At 40.6% G+C, this 21,599-nt stretch overlaps 3 protein-coding genes across 3 annotated transcripts in view; 1 reads left to right on the top strand and 2 right to left on the bottom strand.

The window, feature by feature from the left end:
• The window catches only part of LOC108088556 (cholecystokinin receptor), a 32,425-nt gene that overhangs the window by 511 nt on the left and 10,315 nt on the right, over positions 1-21,599 (bottom strand). Inside the window, exons 2-5 of the mRNA XM_043207385.1 lie at positions 20,440-20,939; positions 6,744-6,944; positions 5,793-6,116; positions 32-371 (exon numbers count right to left, since the gene is read on the bottom strand). Coding sequence (XP_043063320.1) covers positions 32-371; positions 5,793-6,116; positions 6,744-6,944; positions 20,440-20,939 — 1,365 coding nt within the window. The remainder of the gene's footprint in view (positions 1-31; positions 372-5,792; positions 6,117-6,743; positions 6,945-20,439; positions 20,940-21,599) is intronic.
• Positions 1,584-4,118, top strand: LOC108088733 (probable cytochrome P450 308a1). Its single transcript, XM_017186683.2, has 4 exons — positions 1,584-1,774; positions 2,003-2,539; positions 2,652-3,122; positions 3,193-4,118. Exons 1-4 carry the CDS (start codon positions 1,584-1,586, stop codon positions 3,476-3,478), a joined length of 1,485 nt encoding a protein of 494 aa, XP_017042172.1. The 3' UTR covers positions 3,479-4,118.
• LOC108088734 (mitochondrial import inner membrane translocase subunit tim13) lies at positions 18,783-19,722 on the bottom strand. The gene has a single exon (XM_017186684.1). It carries the CDS (start codon positions 19,595-19,597, stop codon positions 19,151-19,153), a length of 447 nt encoding a protein of 148 aa, XP_017042173.1. The 5' UTR covers positions 19,598-19,722; the 3' UTR covers positions 18,783-19,150.

Genomic DNA, 21,599 nt, shown 5'->3' with positions numbered 1-21,599 from the left:
CACCTAAGTGCTTCTGGTGGGGATTACTCACCTTCGCAGGCCCGCCTCCGTGATCCTTAGGCTGGGTTGCGACAACGACTTTCGCCGGGATTCGGTGTCGCCCATGTATCCTTGCTGCTGTTGTTGTTGTTGCTGCTGCTGTTGCATTTGGTGGCGCATCCTTTGCATGCGACTGCAGCACTCGGTGGATCCCACTCCAGATGCAGTTCCTCCTCCGTTGATCTGCTGCAGGCGCTGCGACTTCACGGAGGCACTCCTCATGCAGTACAAATGCCTTCGTCCTTCACAGGATCCTGTGAATCCCCCTCCACCTCCTCCTCCTCCTCCTCCTCCGATCAGCCTGCGTTTGCTGCCACAGTGCGTGTAATCAGCTGCATAAAAAGAATATAAAAGAGTATAATAAAATAAAATAATTTCCTGACTATATTGTTATTATACCCTTGCAGAGCAAAAGGGTATTATAATTTCAGTCAGAAGTTTGCAACGCAGTGAAGGAGATACCTCAGACCCCATAAAGTATATATATTCTTGATCAGCATCACGAGTAGAATCAGAATACGTCTGTACGTCTGTCCGTCTGTCCGTCTGTCCGTCTGTCTGTTTCTCTTTAAACTAGTCTCTCAGTTTTGAAGCTATCTTGCTGAAACTTTCCCAAATGGTATGTAGTTATTGCACGCAGTATATAAGTCGGAACGAGCCGGATCGGCCGACTATATCGGATAGCTCCAATACGAGAGAATGAAATAAAAAATTCTCACGCCTTTGTTTTTGATTAGATCGACTTGAATTCTTTCAGATGGCGTTTTCTAACTACTATTGAATTTCGGATTAAATTTTATCAAAATCGGATAACTCTATCGTAAAACTGCCATAGGAGAGATCAAAAAATATATATAGAATTATCGGAAATAAATTGATAACATCGTTGTTTTTTATCCCATGAGCATGATTTTTTGAATATCAAGTTTTTTAACAACTCTTATATTAAGAAAAAATTTTCATAAAAAATCGAACAACTATATCTTATTGCTGTCATAGGAAAGATCGAAAAATCTATATAGAAATAACGGAAGTAAAATTATAACATCGTGGTTTTTCATCAGACAAGTATGATTTTTGAAATATAGAGTTTTGTTACGACTCTTAAATTACGAATTAAATTTGATCAAAATCGGACAACTATATCATATAGCTCCCATATATAATATTTCGCACATCTAATAGCACGTTTTGATGAGTTTTCTATTAATCTAATAATTATTTACCGATAGTTCCCATCGCATATATTTATTCATTGTTTCAAGCCTACTAATAAAATTAATTGTAGAGAGCAAAACAGAGAACTTTGCATAACAAATTGAAACATTTTCACAGAACAGTGTAGTTTTTCAAACATTTTGTTTTGTGGCTGCGTTTTATCTTGCGTGATTGAACGACTTAAACAGAAAGATCACAAGTCAGTTGATTGATATACAGCTAATGAGCCGGAATAATGGAAACACGCAAGTTCGAGATCAGCTGCTTTTGAGGTAAATGCCAAGTAGAAATCATTTGGGACTGCATTTCGCATTGGAAGCTCGTCGATGTTGCTGCCACTGATTTGGAGCCTCCTCTCGGTGGCCACTCTGCTGCTCCTGTTCCTTTTCTACTGGCACGGAAACCACTGGCGAAGGAGGGGATTGAAAGGTCCTTTTGGCTGGCCTCTGGTGGGAAATATGGTGAACTTTGCCCTGGCTCGACGTTCCTATGGCGAGGTTTATGAGAAAATCTACAGGTGAGCTGGGTAACTCTTGAATTTTCGATATAGCTGGATATAATTCAATGTGCCACTTTAGCTGACCCATTTTATAAATGTTTTTTTGATACTTTCTTATAAAAATCTGACACACATTTAATAATATTTTAATATTGTTTTTTTTATAATTTGGATTACTATTATTTGCACATTTGTACATTGAAAAACAACGAACATGATGTTAGTAAACCTATTTTTTTAATACAGACAGAACCCTACATTAAAGTACGTGGCGTTCTATCGGCTATTCAATGAACCCGCAATTTTGGTTCGCGATCAGGAGATCCTGCGCCAAATCCTGGTGGGCAATAGTTTCGTGGACTGTGCGGATAATGTTGTCAATGTGGATCACCATCGAGATGTTCTCGCCAGTCACAATCCCTTCATTGCCAATGGAGAACGCTGGCGAATCTTTCGAGCCGATTTGGTGTCTCTCTTTACGCCAAGTCGAGTGCGACAGACTTTGCCCCACATAACCAAGGCTTGTCAGTTGCTAAGAGAACAAACCTCCGCGGAAAACTTTGAAGCCAAAGATCTTGCCACCCGCTATACTTTGCAGGTGATTGCCTCCGTGGTTTTTGGACTGGATGCTAATTGTTTGGGTGGCCAAAAAGTGGACAAAACTGGGAGTCAAAGTCGCTGGCTGGAGTGGCTGGCTCCACTTTTTCAACCAACTGTTTGGAGTTTGCCGGAGACTATGGCCTTGTTGCATTCCCCTCGACTGGGAAGACTTATTGGCCACAGGTGGGTATAATATTGATGATTATATTGACAACATTTTCATATTTTCTTTACCCCATTTATTGTGCACTATAAACATTGACTCTGATCTCTGATGAGGCACCTATTTTTGTAGATATGTACCCGAAAGCTTGCAGAATTGGTTCAGAGAATTGGTGGCAGCCAGAAGCCATGGAGATAACCTCCTCCAATGGCTTTCCGAGAGCAAAAGGACTTTGGAAAAGGACGAACTGGCAGGACATGCAACCACTTTGCTTTTGGAGGGTTACGAGACATCATCAATGCTTTTGGCATTCGCCCTTTACGAATTGGCCATAAATGAGGATATACAGAAACAACTTCAAATCGAATTGGATAAAGTGGCTTTCAATCACGATGGTGGTTTACTTGATCAAGTGGCACTGGGAAAACTGCGTTATACGGAAGCCACTCTTCTCGAAACCCTTCGAATTCATCCAGCTATGCAAGCCCTGCAGAAACGCTGCACCAAATCCTTTGCAATTCCTGCCCAGAAATCTGGTTGGAAAGGCGAATTTGAAGTCCAAATGGGAACGGTTTTAGTGGTGCCCGTTCAGGCCATTCACCTGTGGGTATTCCCTTACAAATGAGTTTAAATGACGAATAATTTATATTATATTTATATTTGAACCCTTTAGAGATCCTGAATTTTATCCACAACCCAACCAGTTTCAACCGGAGCGCTTTCTGAACCAAATACAAATGGGTTGTAAGTTCTTGGCTTTCGGCGCTGGACCTCGAATGTGTCCAGGAATGCGACTTGGTCTGCTCCAAACGAAGGCGGCTCTGGCCACTCTCCTGCAGGATCATCGAGTCCTTGTGGCGAATCAGGATCAAAAGCGGTTGCAGATCTCCCCCCTCACTTTTCTCACCGCCAGCAGACGGGGAATTTGGTTACGTTTTGAGAAAAGAACTCGGGATTAGGAAAACCGAATTCAATTTCAGTTGAAAGGTTAAGCCAAGGAAGAGTTTAATTAAGTTTATCCTTTTGCCACACAAATAATAGTGCCTTGTATATTCGTGTTAATTAACAGACTTTCAAGCTTCTAAAACCAAGAAACAACAAACAAATTTAGTAATTGCGCTACGAATTCAATTCACTCAGTGAAATAGTTTCCATGCATGTGTTATTTTGCTTGAAATTGAATTGTTAATTAATTTAAACAATTTTCGGCACAATTATACAATTGTATGAGACACCTTTTATTTAGAAATCATTTCAGTTAGCACAAAAGCACAAAGCCAGTGGTCTTGTGTGCACTTCATTTAAATTTAATTATCTGCAGATGAAAGCATATTTGTGATTTCCAATGTCCTTAAACAGCTTCGAATTCAGAATTAAATTGTATGGCAAACAATTGCTGATAGAAAATGCAACTGCCTAACAATTTAAATAATTTAAACGGGAATCGAGTGAAAATGAAGCGAGTTGAACTTTAATGGCAACGAATTGCGAAACACATCCTTCTGCAGTTTTATTGCCGCTTTGCGGTTGGAAAATAGTTAAGAGGAGCATAAAATAAATAGGCATTAAACGCGCAGTTTGTGTTTAATAGCATGCGAATTCTCAGTCCGTGTTGTGATGGGGTATTTAGAGCTTTTAATAATGCGGCAATTGCCACGACAGTGTTCGGTGACAGGACATTTTGCGAACCACACTCAGGCCTTTTTTCCACCCGGCCAGCAATTTATGACAGGGTGAAAATGCCAAGCGATGGCAAAAGTTTAAAAATTTAATCAAATTTATTGTCACACAGCAGCGTTGCTGGCTGGGATGTGTGCAAATATGAGTGGAGCTTTTCTTTACACCCTCCCCCCCACCCCCTTTCTGTTGGAAAATTCTGGGGGGTAAGACGGAGGTGGTAATAACGACATTTAACGAGCGCTTAAATGCTCGTCTCGTGCATAATTTACGGCACTTAAATTGACCTTTTCGGCAGCGCAGAGTGTCCTGCGGTCAGGCGACTAGAAGGATGCCCCGGAAACGAATCACTCCGTTGACCTCTGTGGGCAAAAGACCAAATGACCCCGCAGCTGTGATAATAGCACGTTCCCACTGCCGCTTCATGCTAATGCGCATTTCTCATTTCCGCCAAAGGGATTCGATGCGGTACCCTTTAATGCAAATGAGTAGCAGTTCCTTTACCTCCTCTTCCATTTCCCCCTCCCCCTCCTCCACCTTCTCCCTCCCCCAAGTTAATTGAACCAAGGACAAGTGTAGAGCATTCTCAAAGATGAAAGTGTCGACTGTCGCAGGCTGAGGGTGTAATTTCCACGGGGATTCCACGGATGACTTCTCTTAGTGAGCGTGCATTTATCATACGCCTCACGTTATCAGGCGAAAGGACTCAAGGACCAAGGAACAACAACGACAACGAAGATTCTCCACTGGGACTATGTTCTATATATAAATATATAGGGGCAGTCATTTGTGTCTATATCCCGCTGACGACATTCGCACTTTAAGTCGGTGGCATTAAAGGCGAATCACAGGAATTGATTTGCCTTGGGTGCCGAATGGAATTCCTGTGCCCATAATCTGGGGATTATTCGCAGCATTCGCATCTGGAAAGGACATCTAGCCACGGGGAGTACTCTTAAATGCAAATGAAAGTACATAGAAAAAAAAACAAGCTACACAGCAACAAAAATGGGCTGTAAAATGCAGAGCTTAAGGTTCAAAAGCTGAGTTTAAATGTTTTTTACAGTAAAGAAAAACACTTTAAAAGGGTTGAATATTAAATTTTTGTATTTGGCCTTCAACTTTCTTTTTATTTTATCTGTAGATATTGATTATATATTCACAGCGAGTTCATTTTTGGCATTAAATTATGAAATATTGATACTTGAAATTGGGTTTCTTCCACACTTCTTTTTCTTCTGGTTTTTATTCTTTAAGTAAAATTTCATAATAATTTTTTTGTTACTGTGTAAAAACGCCCAGAGCTCTCGTTTGGCATTGTCTTTCATTTTTGGGAAAACTCTTGGTTCCGCCAGCCTCCGATTTCGAGCCTCCGAGCAGTGAGTTTCGCGATTTAAAAGGTGCTTCTCGTGCGTGGCAAACTTTGCCGTGCAAATTGCGTGTGACGCAGTTTGGGGCTTTTATTCCCCTGCTCGTTGAACTAATCTCGGAGGACGCCTGCCCCGAGACTTAGTCGCAACTAATAAACCTCCGCCGCGCAAAACCCTTTCACCCTCGAAACTAAAATGTGAAAACTGTGCGTAAAAAACCACTCACCGTAGTAAAATTGGGAGTGCTGGTGGTGCTGCTGCTGCTGAAGTTGCTGATGGCTCGGCATCTGCTGGCTGCCATTGCCATTGCCAGCTGCAGAACCGGAAGCGGAAGCGGAAACGGAGGCGGCGCTCACTTCCGGTCCGCTGCTGCCGAAGTTCATGGCCCGCTCGTTGCGCATGCTCACGTACAAAGTGCGCGTGATGAACAAATAGGTGAAGCTGAGCGCCATCAGCGGCAGGACGAGCAGGGCCAAATCCAGGAACAGATTGTACGCCCGCTCGTAGTTCAAGCTGTCCGCCGGCCACTGCTCGCGGCACTTGCGCAGTCCTGCGGAGAATCAGAAATGGGAAACTGAATAGTGAATTCAATTCAACCAAAAAGGTTAGTTTAAATGGGAAAAACACCCCATCAAACTAAGCAACCACATCAATACCATCAGCTATCGAAATCGTTTCAAATATAAAAACTTTTTAAATTTGTGTATTATTCCATTGTTTTTCTACTTAAAATTTATAGAACCAAAGCTCATTCGTAAAGTGCTATTTAACATTATTTAGTCACCAGTTTTAGGTAGCTTATTAATTTATTAGAAAAATTTTTTACAAAATCAAATGTTTAATTTGCGTATAATATGTAGTAAGTAATTTTATTCTTATACCCTTTCAGAGAGAATCATAATTTCAGTCAGAAGTTTGCAACGCAGCAAAGGAGACACCTTTGACACCATAAATTATATTATATAAATTCTTGATCAGCATCATTAAATTTCTTAAAAATCGGACGAATATATCATATAGCTGTCATATGAACAATCTTTCTTGTTTCTATTTGAAAATATGAAAAGAACTCAAACATGTATACAAAATATAATAAATTGAGTTTCTTTAGCACTTTCCTTATTTTATATTTGTACTATACAATGTTGATTGTTTTGTTTATGCAGAACACACTCACCTGGTCGACTGGTCGGCATCAGTTGGCTAAAAGCGGCGATGGGCGTCATGCAAATCAGGCTTCCCAGCCAAATCATTGCGATGATCTTGTTGGCGTGGTTGATCGTCTGCCAGGTTCGAGATCTCAGCGGATGGCAGATGGCGTAGTAGCGTTCGCAGGATATGGCCACCAATGTCCAGGATGACACGGCCACTGAGGCAGCTGCAAGTGAATTCATAATTCAAGAAATATATTTTACAACGTTGAGCAAGAAACCGAAAGAATAAAGATATTTCGGGGAACTCAAGGTTCCGTAAGTCTTAAAATAATCAAATCATAATCATTAGTTTGTTTTTTAAAGTAATAAAATCACAATCATTTCTTTAAAGTTCTTCAATTGTTGGTATCAAAACTTGGACATAATTGCATACTTAAAAGAGGACATTCTACTAAGAAATTATTTATTCCATGTTAAAACTGGTTTTGGGATAACGAGATATTCATCCCATTGCTGATTATTGAATTGAAAATAATCCAGATGAATTATAAATATTCAATATATATTTTATTTTGCTCAAATGATTAAGAAACATGATTAATTATTATTAGCCAATGCAATAATTTTGTTAGCCATTTGAGAAGTGTTTATTTGCGAGTAAAAAAACCAATAATATCTAAATAGCTGAAGCAACACTTATTAATTTTGTTTATTTCCTGGAATAAAACCATAATGTGGAGGAGAGAAATGCGTTGAGTGAATTTGCGGGCGAAATCAAAAGTGTAGCTAATCAACGCTCGCTATTTGTTCGTTCATAAAGGCCAGCGTAAAGTTTGGACTTTTATGGTTCCGATATTAATGGCCATTTCCTGGCCGCCCTCCGTTGCCCCCATAAAGTTTTATTCGAGCACTCATTGGCAATTGTTCCGCTTGCTCCACGACTCCATTGCGACCCGGGAACAATTAAAATGTTAATGTCTCAGTCGGCTCCAACTTGTTACTGTTTTTGTTTTTGTTTTGGGGATAGATTGGGGTTTTTGGGAATGGTAAATGTGGCAGTGTGGCAGTGGGAGTGGAATGATAGCAGCAATGGCCCAGAAGAGTGGCGCATTTAATCAAAGTCCCCGCCGGCCTTCCAGCCAAAGTTCTCAAGTGTTTCCGGCAATGGGCCATCGTGGCTCTAATCGCCATCACAATCGCAGACCCGATCCCGATTCCCCGAATAATCCGGCACAATAAAGGCCAAAATAAACATACATACATAATATACATACATAACTTGGTAAGTGGATTCCTGGCAGCACCTCAAAAACGGGTTGAGTCGACGGCTTTTGGTTGGCCCCATTGGCGAGATGATGAAACGGGCAGAGCTCATTAACAAAATTAAATTTAGCTCCGCCATACGCACCCTTTTCTTTTTTCTGTTTTGTTTTTTTTTTTATGAAAGAGAGAGAGAGGAAAACCCATGGGGGAAAAACGAACTGTGGACCACGTAGCACGGCTCAGTGATTTCGAGTCGGCAACAAAAATGTAAATTTTATGGAAATGCTGAAAATAGAAGCCGGACCGCAATGTGGCATCCAACAATGAATTGAATGGAAAGGCAAATACTCAAATACTCAACAGCCCGTGGAAACTGAGGGGGTGGAAAGCTCTGGGAAAAGTGTCGCAAATAGAATCGTTGATTGAACGCAAACATCGCCAGCATCGCCAGCATCGGGAACTTTGACTTGACTAATTTTTTTCCCACTTCACTCTGAGTTTGTGCTCCTCCACACGAGATTTTCCATAATGCCGGCTAAGTCCGAACACATCTACCCAGATATCAACGATAATCGCCGTCCCGGAAAAGCAACCTGCTTTCCTTTTTCCATTTTTATCACGGGATTATTTCGTCGCAGTCATAAAACAAGCTAAGCTTTTGGGAGTCGGGGAAGCATAAAAATATTAAATATGCATTTCTTATCTGGCTGACACGGCTGTCAGCGACCTATTTCAAAAACCCTGACAAGTCGACCAAAGGAAAAAGAAACGAGAAACTTAGCTTGTTCTTGAATTGTGTTTTCAATTGTTGTTTAGTGATAAATATTTGCTGGATTATTCGCAGCAGCTTAGAAGCTGAGGATTATTCGTGTCGACACTAGACAATAACTTCGAACGAAATCCCACTTTAATGGGAACATTTTTTGGACTTTCTCATTCGAACACAAAATAAACAAGTGGCAAACCTTGTTTCTTTTTAAGTTGTTTGAAGTGCAGAAACAACAAGCTTTGTTTTCCCTTAAAAGCCATTTTTCCATATTGTTTTTTGTGAGAAAGATTTATAAGATTTATTTAAGGAGGCTTAAGCAATAAATGTTTGTAAGATCATTAAAGGAATTTGAAGTGATCAACTATATTTGTGATAATAATCTGATTATAAAAAAATATTACAAGCAACATCACTTACTTCACTTATTAACAAAGTGATATTTTAACATTTTAATGGACTAGTTAAAATCAAAAAGTGTTTGTTAGTTAATAAAAGCATTTCAAGATGTCAAGGACTACTTGAGTTGTTATTAAAAAATTATCCTGATTAAATGAAAAACCCAACAGTGATGTTAAATGAAATTTTTAACATTTTAAATGCCAAGGTGAAAGTGGTATACCTTTGCGTAAAACTGAGAATTTGGTGACTTTGTTAATGCCTGTGTCTACCTGTGGTTCTCAGGTGTTCAAAGTCAATGTCTTGGGTCAAAAATCACAATAGGTCGGGACTCATATTTCCCCCGTGACTAGATCATATCCTGGCGTATCCTTCCATCTCCACCCTCACTTTATTGCGTGTTTGAGTGACAAACTTCAAATGGCTTCGCCCTGCAGAAATATCCTGATGGTTATAACTTTATGCCTGTTGCAAGTTGCGGGTAACCGAAAGGAAAAGGAAAATAGCCGCCCTCTCGAAGGGAAAATCTGGCATTTTAGTTTCTTTGTTGCACATTCCACTCGGAGAAAGGAGAAATGACTCACAATTTCGTGGCACTTTCAAACATTCGAGCAATTTGGCTTGAGGTTGCAAGAGTTTTTCTGCCAGTTTTTCTGGTTTCCAAACTAAAATGGCACATCCCATACCTTGAAATCCATCTGTATATTGTCGCCCGAGGCTTTTGGTTAAATTATCTTCTTCCGAGAACTCGGCAACCGCAGTGATGAAAAGTTGGGGGAAAATGCGGTGCGAACTCCTCGAAAATGAAGTTTCAACTTTTCATAGCTGCTAATTGTGATGCCAGGTTGCCAGAGTTCAACACTAGCCACCTCAAAAAAAAAAAAAAAAACAGCCAAGTGGCCTCTCTGTCAAGCTTTTCCCACCCGGCTATTTGCCTTTCAATCTTTCACAGATGCCAACTCCCCCTTTTCCCTTTTCCCTTCAGCCTCTCATTTCCAGTTTCGCCCCCTAAAAGTTATACTAAATTAAACTAACAACCGCAAAAGCATAACTGGCCTTTGCCCAGGAGAACTGCGGCTGCAGTTCGACAGGATTCTTGTTCCTGGAAAGCCACCACCACCTGCCACGGGCGATTTGTCTGCACTTTCGGGGGGTCGGAGGTCAGCTACACACAGACAAAATGGGTAGGGTGACCCTTAGCAACAGTTATACCCCATTAGGGTGCTGTTAATTTGAAAAGTGCAGTCTACAGGCGATAAATACCTACATGTATAAATGTATTATAATCTAAATTAATGTTATAATATCGAAATACTAATAAATTTTAAATATAATGGTTATTAGATTTAAATTGGTAACTCAGTGAAATCTTTTCTTATAAAACATATTTTATCGGCTGTTATCATAAGCTGCAAAAATCTTTGATATTTGGATTTTTATTGTATTGCTTTTTGAAATTGTTTTCTTTTTAAGAACCTGGCACATCCTCAAACTGTTTATAGTGGCAGATAACTATTCTGTGGTGGCTGGTTTTATGCCTCGATGAATCGTAACTATTTTATCGGTCTGATTCGCCAGTGGACTTTTTAGTGTGCACATCAACAGCTGAACTGCAAAAGTAAAATGAATAAACGAATCCTTCGAGTGCGGTCCAGTCTCTTAAGCTTTTTAAGTGGGAAAAAAATCCAGAGACTTGTAATGAATGTAATTCACTCCCAAGCTGTGAGGTCAAAGTGGAAAGTTGAGTATTAATTAAAACTACTGACACTTCCAAGGATTCCCCTCTTCCATTTGCACCGATTTAAAATTATAATCCCGGACTGCATTAAGGTTTCGCCAGTTTAATGAGTGTAACTTTATGCAAATAGAGTTACGATGGATTTACCGAGCACAATGCTTCACCAACTAATTGCCAGCCCCTTGCTTAAGTAGCGAGGGTGGCTCAATATGTTCCCTGAATTTTGTGGTTTAAAAAGGAATGCCTCACAACTATTTAGATCAGCCTCCGAAATGTGATTTAAATGAGTTCCATTCGGACTGCGTAAATATTTGGCGAGCAAATAGAGCGCTCCATTGCGATTTGTTTGAACAGGATGCACAGAGGAGTCAACACGCAGGATACGCACTATATGCGCCACCAATAGCGTAAATATTTAATGCAATTTATATGCCAGAATTGCAATGGAATAGAGGCCTCATAAATAATGGTTATCAAACGGGAGGATGTGACTTTAAGCGGCGCATGCAAATCGGATGCCGAACATGGGCCATTTTCAATTTCCAGCCAAAATAAAAAAGCAATCCTCTACCACCGATTTTGAATGGTGGTCTTCGAATCCCCAAATCAAATCCAATCCAATTCCGGATTGCCCTCTGGTCGTTGTTTTTGATTTAGCGCCCCATTCGCTACTCAATGACAATAAGTCCATCTTTTGCCATTTCCAGTTACACAACTCGCCGACATAACCGAAAGTGGATTTTTATGGACTCACTCCGATACATACACATATATATATATATTCCTATATATATGTGTTTGTGCGATGTGCGTGCCAGAGTTCCCAATAAAAATAATTCCAAATTTGAGACAACAATAAAAAACGCTTGGGCCAGAAAAAGTTTTTGCCAGCCGACGACGCGGACAAGATTGGAAAAGCGAAAAAGCACAAGGATCCCGTCATGATATAAGCAAATCCCTACCCTCTACAGCCAAAAAAAAAAAAAAAAAAAAATACAAAAAATGATAAGATGTCCTTCCCGGACAGACAATGAGTATCAGATGGTCGATTTGCCCGTTTATTGTTATTTTTCCGGACTTCTTCCTTTTGATTTCGCCTCGTTCGCTTCGAAATGGTTAAATTATATAAAAAAAGATTGCGAGTCATTGTTTTCCCGTATTGATACGTCAAGTTATGGCCAACGAAGTGAGGCAGGCGGCTTTTCCAACTTTTCCGCCCGGGGTGCCACTGTCTATGTGAAAACATAAAAGTGCCATAAACTGAGCGAATTCGAGTGAAAACCCCAATTTGTTAAGGGAAAATTGCAGAACGCAACAAATGAAAATGTTGGAAGGAGTTCGTGGCCAGTGGGTTTGTTTTTAGTGGCTTTGCATTTTAATTGGAAAACCAGAAGGGCCAAAAGCTGTTGCATATTTTTCGGAGTAATTGCTCGAGGGAAACCAATAATTGTGGCGCATTTACCGAGAAAAGAAACTGTGCGAAGTCTTGGAGTTTACAACTAACAGTTTCCTTTCTAAAAGGGTGAAAACAAATCATTAAAGATTCACTGAGTTCCGTGAAAACTGCATTAAGTATGCATGACCTGTCCGTGTGAAAAATGTTAAGAGCTGGGAATTATAGTCACAGGTGTTGAGAGTGTTGAAAGTGTTGCAAGTGTTGCAGGTGTGGCAAGTGTCGTCCGATTTACAGACACTCAAATTGTCGCCTCTCTGAGCTTCAGTTCAAGTTGCTGTCGCAACTTTGCGTAAAACTCTTGAACTACGATTTCCTCTTTTGCCTTTCAGCGCTGCAAAAAAGACATTAAATTGAATAATGCATTTTCCCCATCCAACGTTCCGGGTCAAAGTTCACGGGACACCTTTATTTTGGCCATTTAACAAGTGGGATTACCCCGCACACAATTTATTGCAACATTTTCGAATTTCCGTCGTTTGCGGTTCGATTCCCTATTAGTCTTCATTAAAGGTGGGCTCCTAATTTCGGGTCAATTTGCTGCCCTTTTTAATGATGTGGTGACTCGAACCCTGACTTAATTTAAAATGATTTTAGTGTGGTTTAGTTCAATATAAATAGTTAAAGTAGCTTTTAGTGGAGGGTTGATTATTTAAGGCCCAACTTAATTTTGGGTTCATCTTTTTAAGCTCAACTAAAGTAATTGGGCTTCTCTTTGAAGTCTTTTTTTGTGTTTTTATTATTAGAAAAAAGCTAGCTAAAATAAAAGTAAATATTTGTTTTTTTTTATGGCTTAATTTATTGATTTGTTTTTTTTTTTTTTTGTAAAATGTTTCTTATGTGTTTTTATTTTAAAGATTTAAAAATAAAATAGTTGATTTTGGTTGCCCTTTTTTTATGAACTCTTTTTTTCTAAATTTATAATATGTGTTTCTTGTGTGGTTTTAAATAATTGAATTAATTAATTTTTTTCTCTTTATTTTTTAATATGGTTTTAATTTGCTCATTTACGATTCATAAAAAAAAAAAAAAATTCGCTTTGTTTTGTGAAAAGCACTAATTGAGCTGAGCTGCGACACGTACCTTATAGAATTCCATTATGTGTCATTCTTTTAGCCCAATTACGGTGCTCCGAAGAAAGAAGACTTGCCAATTTATTATAGCTTGGCCATCTTAGCTGAAGCGAACTACGAAAAATAAAAAAACAAGACGCTTTGCTCTCAAACGGAAGCAGATTTGCATCGCTGGGCAAAGTGGAGAGGCCGACTTAAACACGCCGTAATTGTTGCCATGGCACTGTTTTTTCAATCTCCAATTTTCCCCGCTTTGAAATGCCTTCATTGTACACTTTTTCCCCCGCGATAAATTGCAAAATAAATTGGGTCCAAGGAAATTCGCGGCACTTGCTGGGGGAAAATATGATGGCAACTTGACCCGCAACAAATAAAGAAAAAAAAACAAAAGTTATGTGTGCGGTTGACATCAATGCAATGGCATTTCCCAACGAGCCATGTTGCATATAAGCCATGTTAATTTCACATTAGAGCCTGTCAACCGCACTTTATGGTCGCCTAAAATGGTTTTTTTTTATTCCAAGGGAAAAGGAAAAGGGAGAAGTGGAAATCCTCTGAGGCGAAAAGGAGCTGAAAAATCACCTTCCATTTGTATTCCCTTTGTGCCGTGTTGTTCGCCCTTTAAGATGTTACCACCCACTTTTTCCTTTTTTCCCACATTTCCCTTCCCTCAGACTCATTAATTCAGCTCAAAAGTATATTTCATTTGGCCCTCGCACACACACAAACACGCACACACACACACGAACAACCATCGCACGCAAAAAGCGGAATTAAATACGATTTAATTTGCCTGGTTTTTAATGGTTTTCGTGCATTCCGCTTAATGGGTGACAGGTGTGATTATAATCTTGACAAATATATGCTTTACCCTCGAAATCAATAAGAAATTGAAAATTAAAGCTTGTATTTTCCATATCAAGGATGGTGAACCGCAGAAAAAATGTTTATTAGACACATTTTCATTTGGCACTTCAGTTTTTTCCCCTCCCCTCGCAGTATGCAAATTGCCAAGTGAAAACAATGTTTTATGGTGTTTTTATATTTGTTTTTTTTTTTGCGCCAGAAACAATGATGAAGTACAGCAGGGGTCATCAATGGCAGCAGATGCTTTTCCCCTAGTTGCAGAAATATTTAAATAATTGAAAATCAATAGCCATTTCAATTGTCTGTTTGGAATGGAATCAATTTCCCTGTGTGGTAAAGCGATTTTCACATTCAGATGGAGAGTGCGAAGGTCTGTGGACATAAAGTTGCATGATCTGTGGACAAACAGAGGGGACAATCAGTTCATTACGATTGAGTGGGATTAAGTTGAGTGCCGCATTCGCATTCGCATTCGCAATCGCAATCGCATTCATATTCATTGCTTGCTTCTGGAATTCTTGGAGTTCTCGCCCAGTTAACTCTCATTAAGCGGGGGAAAAAACCACAGAACATGTTGAGCACACACATAATTTCGAGTAATTGCTACCCCCGTGCAAATAAGGCACTTTCTTGGCATTTTCTCAGCAAACTTTCGAGCCAAATAACATGGGAGGTCAACCCCACTTTTCCACCCACAAAACGAAATAAATAAATAAGTTGGAAATGAGGCGAAGGAGGAGAAAAGGAGTGGTTAGCTTTTATTTCAATTCGCTTTTCCACTTATGCCATTTGGCCAAGTTTCTTGAGTATGTGTGTATGTGTGTGCGTGTGTGTGTGTGCATAAATCTGCTCATTACAACCATGCTTTTGCCCCTTGAAAAAGTGGCAAGAATTGCATTGCGGCATCTGTGGCAAACTCAAGACTCAAGACTCAGAGCTCAAGACCTAAGACTCTTTTCTCCGCCGCCTAATTAATGATTTCGTCTGCGTAGCTCTGATTTTTCTGTGGCTGGGAAAAGCGCGGCAATAAAAACAAGGTGGTTAGCAAAAAAAAAAAAAAGCCAGCCGGCCGAGAGGAAATTCAATTAATCATTAATTTGCTGAGCTGTCAGGCAGTTGGACAAGGCGGTTGAGAATCCACTGTATCCACAGGTCAGGGTTCAAGGCCGAATTCCAAATTCCGAATTCCGAAAGGGGCAACAAGTGCAGCCAGGTCGAGAGAGAAAGACCTCAATGGGAACGTGACCTTCGACCTCCGCAATAAAAGGCAAGTGGAACAAAATGGAACGGCTTGAAGCCATAAATGCTGTCAATTTGACCCTTTTTTCCCCGGACGTGAAATGTCGTTTTTAAATGGATTTGCCTGAACAAAGTGGGAAGCACAATCTTTACATAGACCTTTTCCTCTTTTGTTAATAGGTTTAACTGCTTAAAGCATCTTAATTGCTCTTCAAACTATGTTAATTGGATTCCGGTTTAAAGGCACATCCTTAACATTTAAGTTACATTTTAGGCAAAAATGTTAAAGAGTTTCATTAAGACAAAATCCATTTTAAATATGGTAAGTTTATCCAAAATGACATTTTGCAATCTCCGATCAGAATTATTAAAACATTCTTAATTGCCAGGAACATTCATACATAATCATGAGGTCTTTGATTAGCCAAAAACAAATCGAATTACCAACTTTGACAGTTTCCAAAATGCATTACCGTAGTTAATTAGACAAATCCGTTTTGCTTTATTTTCCTCACATAATTCAACAAGCCACAAAATTGGTCACCGAAAAATAACAAACCAAAAACACTAAATAATAAGAATATAGAAATAAATAAAATAAATACATGATATATATGAATATATGAAATAAATATATATGAATACTAAAATTCTAAATAATTCCAATAATTGCATACACAATAAGAATGCAAATTATTATTGTAATCAATCACAATATACGAGTATAGACCTAACTAGAAATTGTTTCTTGGAAAATCGGACAACAGTTCGCATGAAACGATTGAATTGAAACTACTCTCCCTTAGCAATGTCAAAGGTCATTCCAACATGTGGTGACCTATTGCCCACATGGATTTGCAGGAGTCGTCCTTCGATTGGAATTTGCATAATTAATGAGCATTGCCAGGAAAACTCTGGCAAGATGATGATGATGAAATCCATGATGTGAGTGGAAAGCCGAGTAAATGCCACTGGCCACAAATGCATAATTACGGCAATAAATCAAATGGTGTGGTCACATTGCCCCAAGGAAGAAGCCAGGAAGCCAGGAAGCCAGGACACCAGGACACTAGGACACCAGGATGTAGAACCCAAAAAGGAGCAAAGGGACACTGCAATTCCGAGCTGCACCTTGAAGTGATGATGGCCATAAATTGGCGCCGCAGTCGAGGGATGACATTTTCAGATTTACGAGCCAAGTCGACGCCCCGTGCAACAGATGGGGTGTCCTTGGGGAAAGGGGGGGGAAAAGGGGGTGGGAAAAGGGGGTGGGAAGAGGGGGTGGGAAGAGGGGGTGGCTGAGAAAACACAGAGTGCTTCACCCAACAAATTGGCATGTATGTGAGTGCGTGGAATGCGTGTTTGCGAGTTGAGTTGAGCACTCCAACTTGTTTGCCTGCCATTGTTATTATGTTGTTAATAAGTTAGTGCGGGGGCGGACAGGCCAAAAGCGGGCCAAGATGCCGAGAGCATTACCGGCATGTCTAAAAACACACGCCAGGAAACAGGAAACATCCTCCTCTTCATTTTTGTTTTTTTTTTTTTTACCAAGAAGGCGCTAAAGGGGGGAAACTGCGCGGATTCATATTCCACTCACAAATATTGCGATGCTGAAAAGCAAATGCTTAGGAAGGCTCAGGATCGATGACTCCATCGACTGGCAAATGGAAATTGGCAACAGAATGCCAAAGTGAACATTCCGGGTGATTTGCATGGGAAATCAGCGGATCAGCAGGGATTAAATGGGAGTATGGCACACTCCAGAATAGAATAGAATAGAATAGAAAGATATGCCCAAGGATAACCGGAATGTCCTCTGACATGCACTTTGATTAAATAAGCAAATTAATGCCCCTCACCTGTTCACCGGCTACTAAATGAACTGGCCAAACTGATGGGCATTTGTGACAGGTGTCGGGGCCATTTCACCCATTTCTACCATTTCCACCGTATCTGGGGCAACAGGACATGAAATCACGCCTCTGGCAAAGGCAAAGTATCACAGATGGCTGAACCGAGTTCATCGGATGGATATTTTGTGTGCTGCTGTCTCTGCCGGGGACACAAATTAATGTCTGTTTTCTCGCCGGACTTTCTCAAGGACCGAACTTGACTCAACGGGATTTTAAATGGTTTTAAAGAGTCTCCCCTTTCACTTACCCTTCACTTTCACTTTCACTTCAGACTCACACACATGTATGAAAACATGTTCGTGTGTGTTTTGTTGTGTTGACTGCGTGGGCCTATTTAATCTTTTGAACCCTTGAGGAACCCAAAACCGAAACCCCGACTGTCGTTACGCAGATGCGGGCCACCATAAAATACGACCATTGACAGGCGGATGCCACGTTGAGATACACATAGTGTACTCCTGCCACAGCTCCCTCGACTTTTTTCAGCGAAATATGATTTGGGCCATAAATAAGCGCGGAAATTGTGCGTAAAATCGATGGGAGACACAGTTTCGTTGAGTGGCAAGGCGATGTGCATAAGCGCTCGCAATCAAACTACTTAGTATGGTTATCTGAAAACTTACGCAACGAACATTTGCCATTTTGGACTGAGGAAGCGATTCCAGAGAAACTTCGAGGCAAAACGACTTTTCAATTTGGTTACAGCACACTCGAAAGTGAATGGTGATGCTTTTCTGAGTTTCGGAATTAAATTTGGATAAAGTTCAGTTAAAATAAAGAAGCGCCCTAGGGATTTTTATATAAATTAAAACAAAAATATGTTTAAAAAGTAAAGTCATTTTTTTTTTAAACTGGAAAATTTGTTATTAAGATAAATATAACATAGGAGATAAATGAAAAAAGAATAAATAGTTATTTAATTTATTTGTGTAAACGAATATTTATATTATTTTAACTTTAGAAAAAAAATCCAATGTAATTTAGAGCATTTTAATACGTAACGCAGCTCTACTAGCAAAATATGTTCTTGATTATTATGAAATTAAATAATTTTTTCAGTGGCCAACACTAATGCATATTTAAACTATTACTCCAGCAAGACTCCAGCTTGGCAGCTGTTACTTTGCGTAAATGTTAACCCGCGTTTAATAAGCATTTAAACAGACTTTAAGAAAAATAACCAACACAGTCAAATGTAATACAAAAAATTTGTTATATTTCACGCTTTCTGGAAAATAGTTTCTATGTAGAGGGAATTTCTTCAGAATTTATAGGAATTTAAAAAGCTTTACCTTTTCAGAGTGTAAATGGTTCCCCCGAAAATTCCCTTAAAGAACACTTAATGGCCGCATGGGAAGTAGAAAGGACAGCTTTATTTAGTGTCAATCTCCATTTACGAATGACTCTACTAGGATTTGTTAAAGACCAACACGAAGACATCATGAGCGGAGCCGCCAGAAGTAAATCCACTTTCTACTGCCCGCCGCACTTTCCCTTTTCTATTTCCATTTCCATTTCCATTTCCACCAATGTGGGAAGTTGCCCAAAGGAAAAAGGGGTGAAAATTGTTCAACAACTTTTTGGTTGACCTTATCCGAATCCCAGGTGGGCAATGGATTCAAACCGAGAGGTCAAAGGATCTGCGGTTGGCCAAACCAAACGGGGTTATCTGCAGACTTTTATCAGTGGGTTAATCCATTTTTGAAAGAGGAGCAACCATCATGTTCCCTCATCTTCTTTTGAAGAACTAGATGAAGATGCAGATGCAGATGAGGATGGGGATTCAGATGAGGATGCATTTGCAGATTCAGTTGAGGGTGCATTTGCAGATTCATTTGCAGATGCAGATGCAAATCCAGATTCATTTGAAGATGCACTTGCAGACTCAGTTGCAGACACGAATGCGGATGGGGAGGTGGACAAGCGGAGCTGCTGCTGGCGGTTCCGGCGCCGGAAGTACTGGCACGACACCACCTTCACCGAGTCCATGAACCGATCCATGCACGTGGACAGGCAGTCGCGTTCCGCGGAGCGCAGCTCGCATCCTGGCAATGCCACGCAGGCATTGAAGCACCGCCGCGTCATCTTCTTTAGCAGCTCCTGGATGTTGGCCAACACGATCTGCTGGCGAATGCGCTCCAAGTCGAGTTGGTGGTTGGGCGCCATTCGGTTTCGGATTCGGTTTCGGGTTGGCGGATGGACTGAATGATTGCCGGATGGATGATTCACAGTTGTGAGCGATGGAACAGCACCTTAGAATTTAGAAACGGACCAGACATGAATGGACAGGCCTACTTACCCGTCCAACTGACTAACTATTATTATCTAGTCTATGCTATAAGATTCAGGAAGTCTCGATTGCGTGGAATCGAAAAATCGCATTTACGAAAAAACCTAACACATGACAATTAAGTCACAATATCAATATCAAATTTAATTCAAATTGTTTTTAGTTCTTTTGTCACCACCAAATCGTACATATTAATATTTACCATTTTAACTGCTTGAAGAATTATGGTCAAACAGTCTTAAATTATTTCATGTTTATATTAAGTTGGCAGCCCTGTTTATAAAGGGTTAAGTTGGTTGTGCCTAATTTCAAGGTCATCCTCTCATGTTTGCAAATTTTTAAGAAATGTGCTAATGCACAGTTTCTTTTTGCTCATTGAAAAAAGTTGTTATACTTAATGACTACTACAAGTGCTCACAATATACAATTCCCAATATTTGAAAAGTTATTGTTATTCAAAATTCGTGTGTGAGTGATTTCAAGAAATAACGTGATTTATGTCCTGAAATTGCTACCGCATAAACTTACTACGAGAAGCTGCTGACTAGTCGCAATATTTAAACTCTAATTTACAATCAACTTTTGTGTTGGCAATTTCAGAATATACATAATGTTTATGCACGCACTTTCTTGTCCACAACATAAATTGATTTTGGCGGCATGAAGGGGCCACCGCATAAACATGGAGCATGGAATGTGGCAATAGAGAAGGACTCACCCTGTGCGAACTGGATGAGCTTGCAGAGCAGCTCGCCGAAGATGAAGTGCCGGAGGAGGGTGCCAACCAGGGTGACCGGCATGCAGAAGACGCCCAGCAGGATGTCCGAAATGGCCAAATTGAGCAGGAAGACATTCGTGATGGTGCGCATGCGGCGGTTCTGGACGAGGGTCAGCACCACCAGCAGATTGCCAACGACGGCACACAGCAGAATGGCCGAGTAGCAGGGCACCACCCAAATGGGCACATCCGCACTCACCCGCACCACGCTCCTATTTCCCGTTCTAATTAGTGGAGCCAGGGTGGTGGTGGTGGTGGTGGTGGTGGTGTCAGTGGTCAGGCCCAAGTCCAGGCCCAAGTCCAGCTCCACCCCGCTGTAGTTGAAGGTGAGATCGGTGCGGAAGATCTCCTGGCTGCCATTCCGCGGGATCACTGCCTCCCTGGCCAGCGGCAGCGCCTGGCGCAGGAAGCGATAGAAGGCGTCAATCGTGAGGCTGAAACTTCGGTTAATCACCACCAATTCGGATCGGATCCCCTTTGAATCGCACTTGTTACCCGCGGCACTTTGTCAAAACTTCACGCAACAAAAAAGTAAGAGAGTGTGAGTGGGCTTAGCTTGGGATTCAATTCGCTCACAACCGATTTCAGTTTCAGTTTCAATTTGAAGTTCGCGTTTCGCGTTCCGCGTTTATGTGTCGCGCCTCGCAATTCTCGCGAAGCACTAACTGGCAATCGGCGGCGGGTTTTGTGACCACCAGCCGGCGATGGGCGGCCGCAACATGCTGCCAAAGGAGGCGCCGCAATTCACCACACGATTCCCCGCAACATGTTGCCAGCGGACTTGTTGATATTCGCAGAGTGGATATGCTGTTACCCCGAAGAATCAAGACCTGTTTCGCAATCGTAATCTTTAATGGAAGAACTCAATCGATGTCTTCCATTATTAATATTTACAAAAAAGTGACCTTGATTTAGCTTTGTAACATCTGTCTTTCTCAAATAACGAGCAAATGGCCTAAATTGTCTCGCAAAAACGGAGACTTGATTGCGCCAAATCACCCAATTATTACTCCTTGTGGGAACACGGTGTCGGCTCATAAGCATTATCATTACCAACAAACAGCGACGGCAGTTTGGCTATCAAAGAGTCTTAGTAAAGG

This window comes from Drosophila ficusphila, unplaced genomic scaffold, assembly GCF_018152265.1.
Source record: "Drosophila ficusphila isolate 14025-0441.05 unplaced genomic scaffold, ASM1815226v1 contig_198, whole genome shotgun sequence".
NCBI lineage: Eukaryota > Metazoa > Arthropoda > Insecta > Diptera > Drosophilidae > Drosophila > Drosophila ficusphila.
Note: the sequence above shows the minus strand (reverse complement) of the source record. Positions and strands in the feature narration are given on the sequence as shown.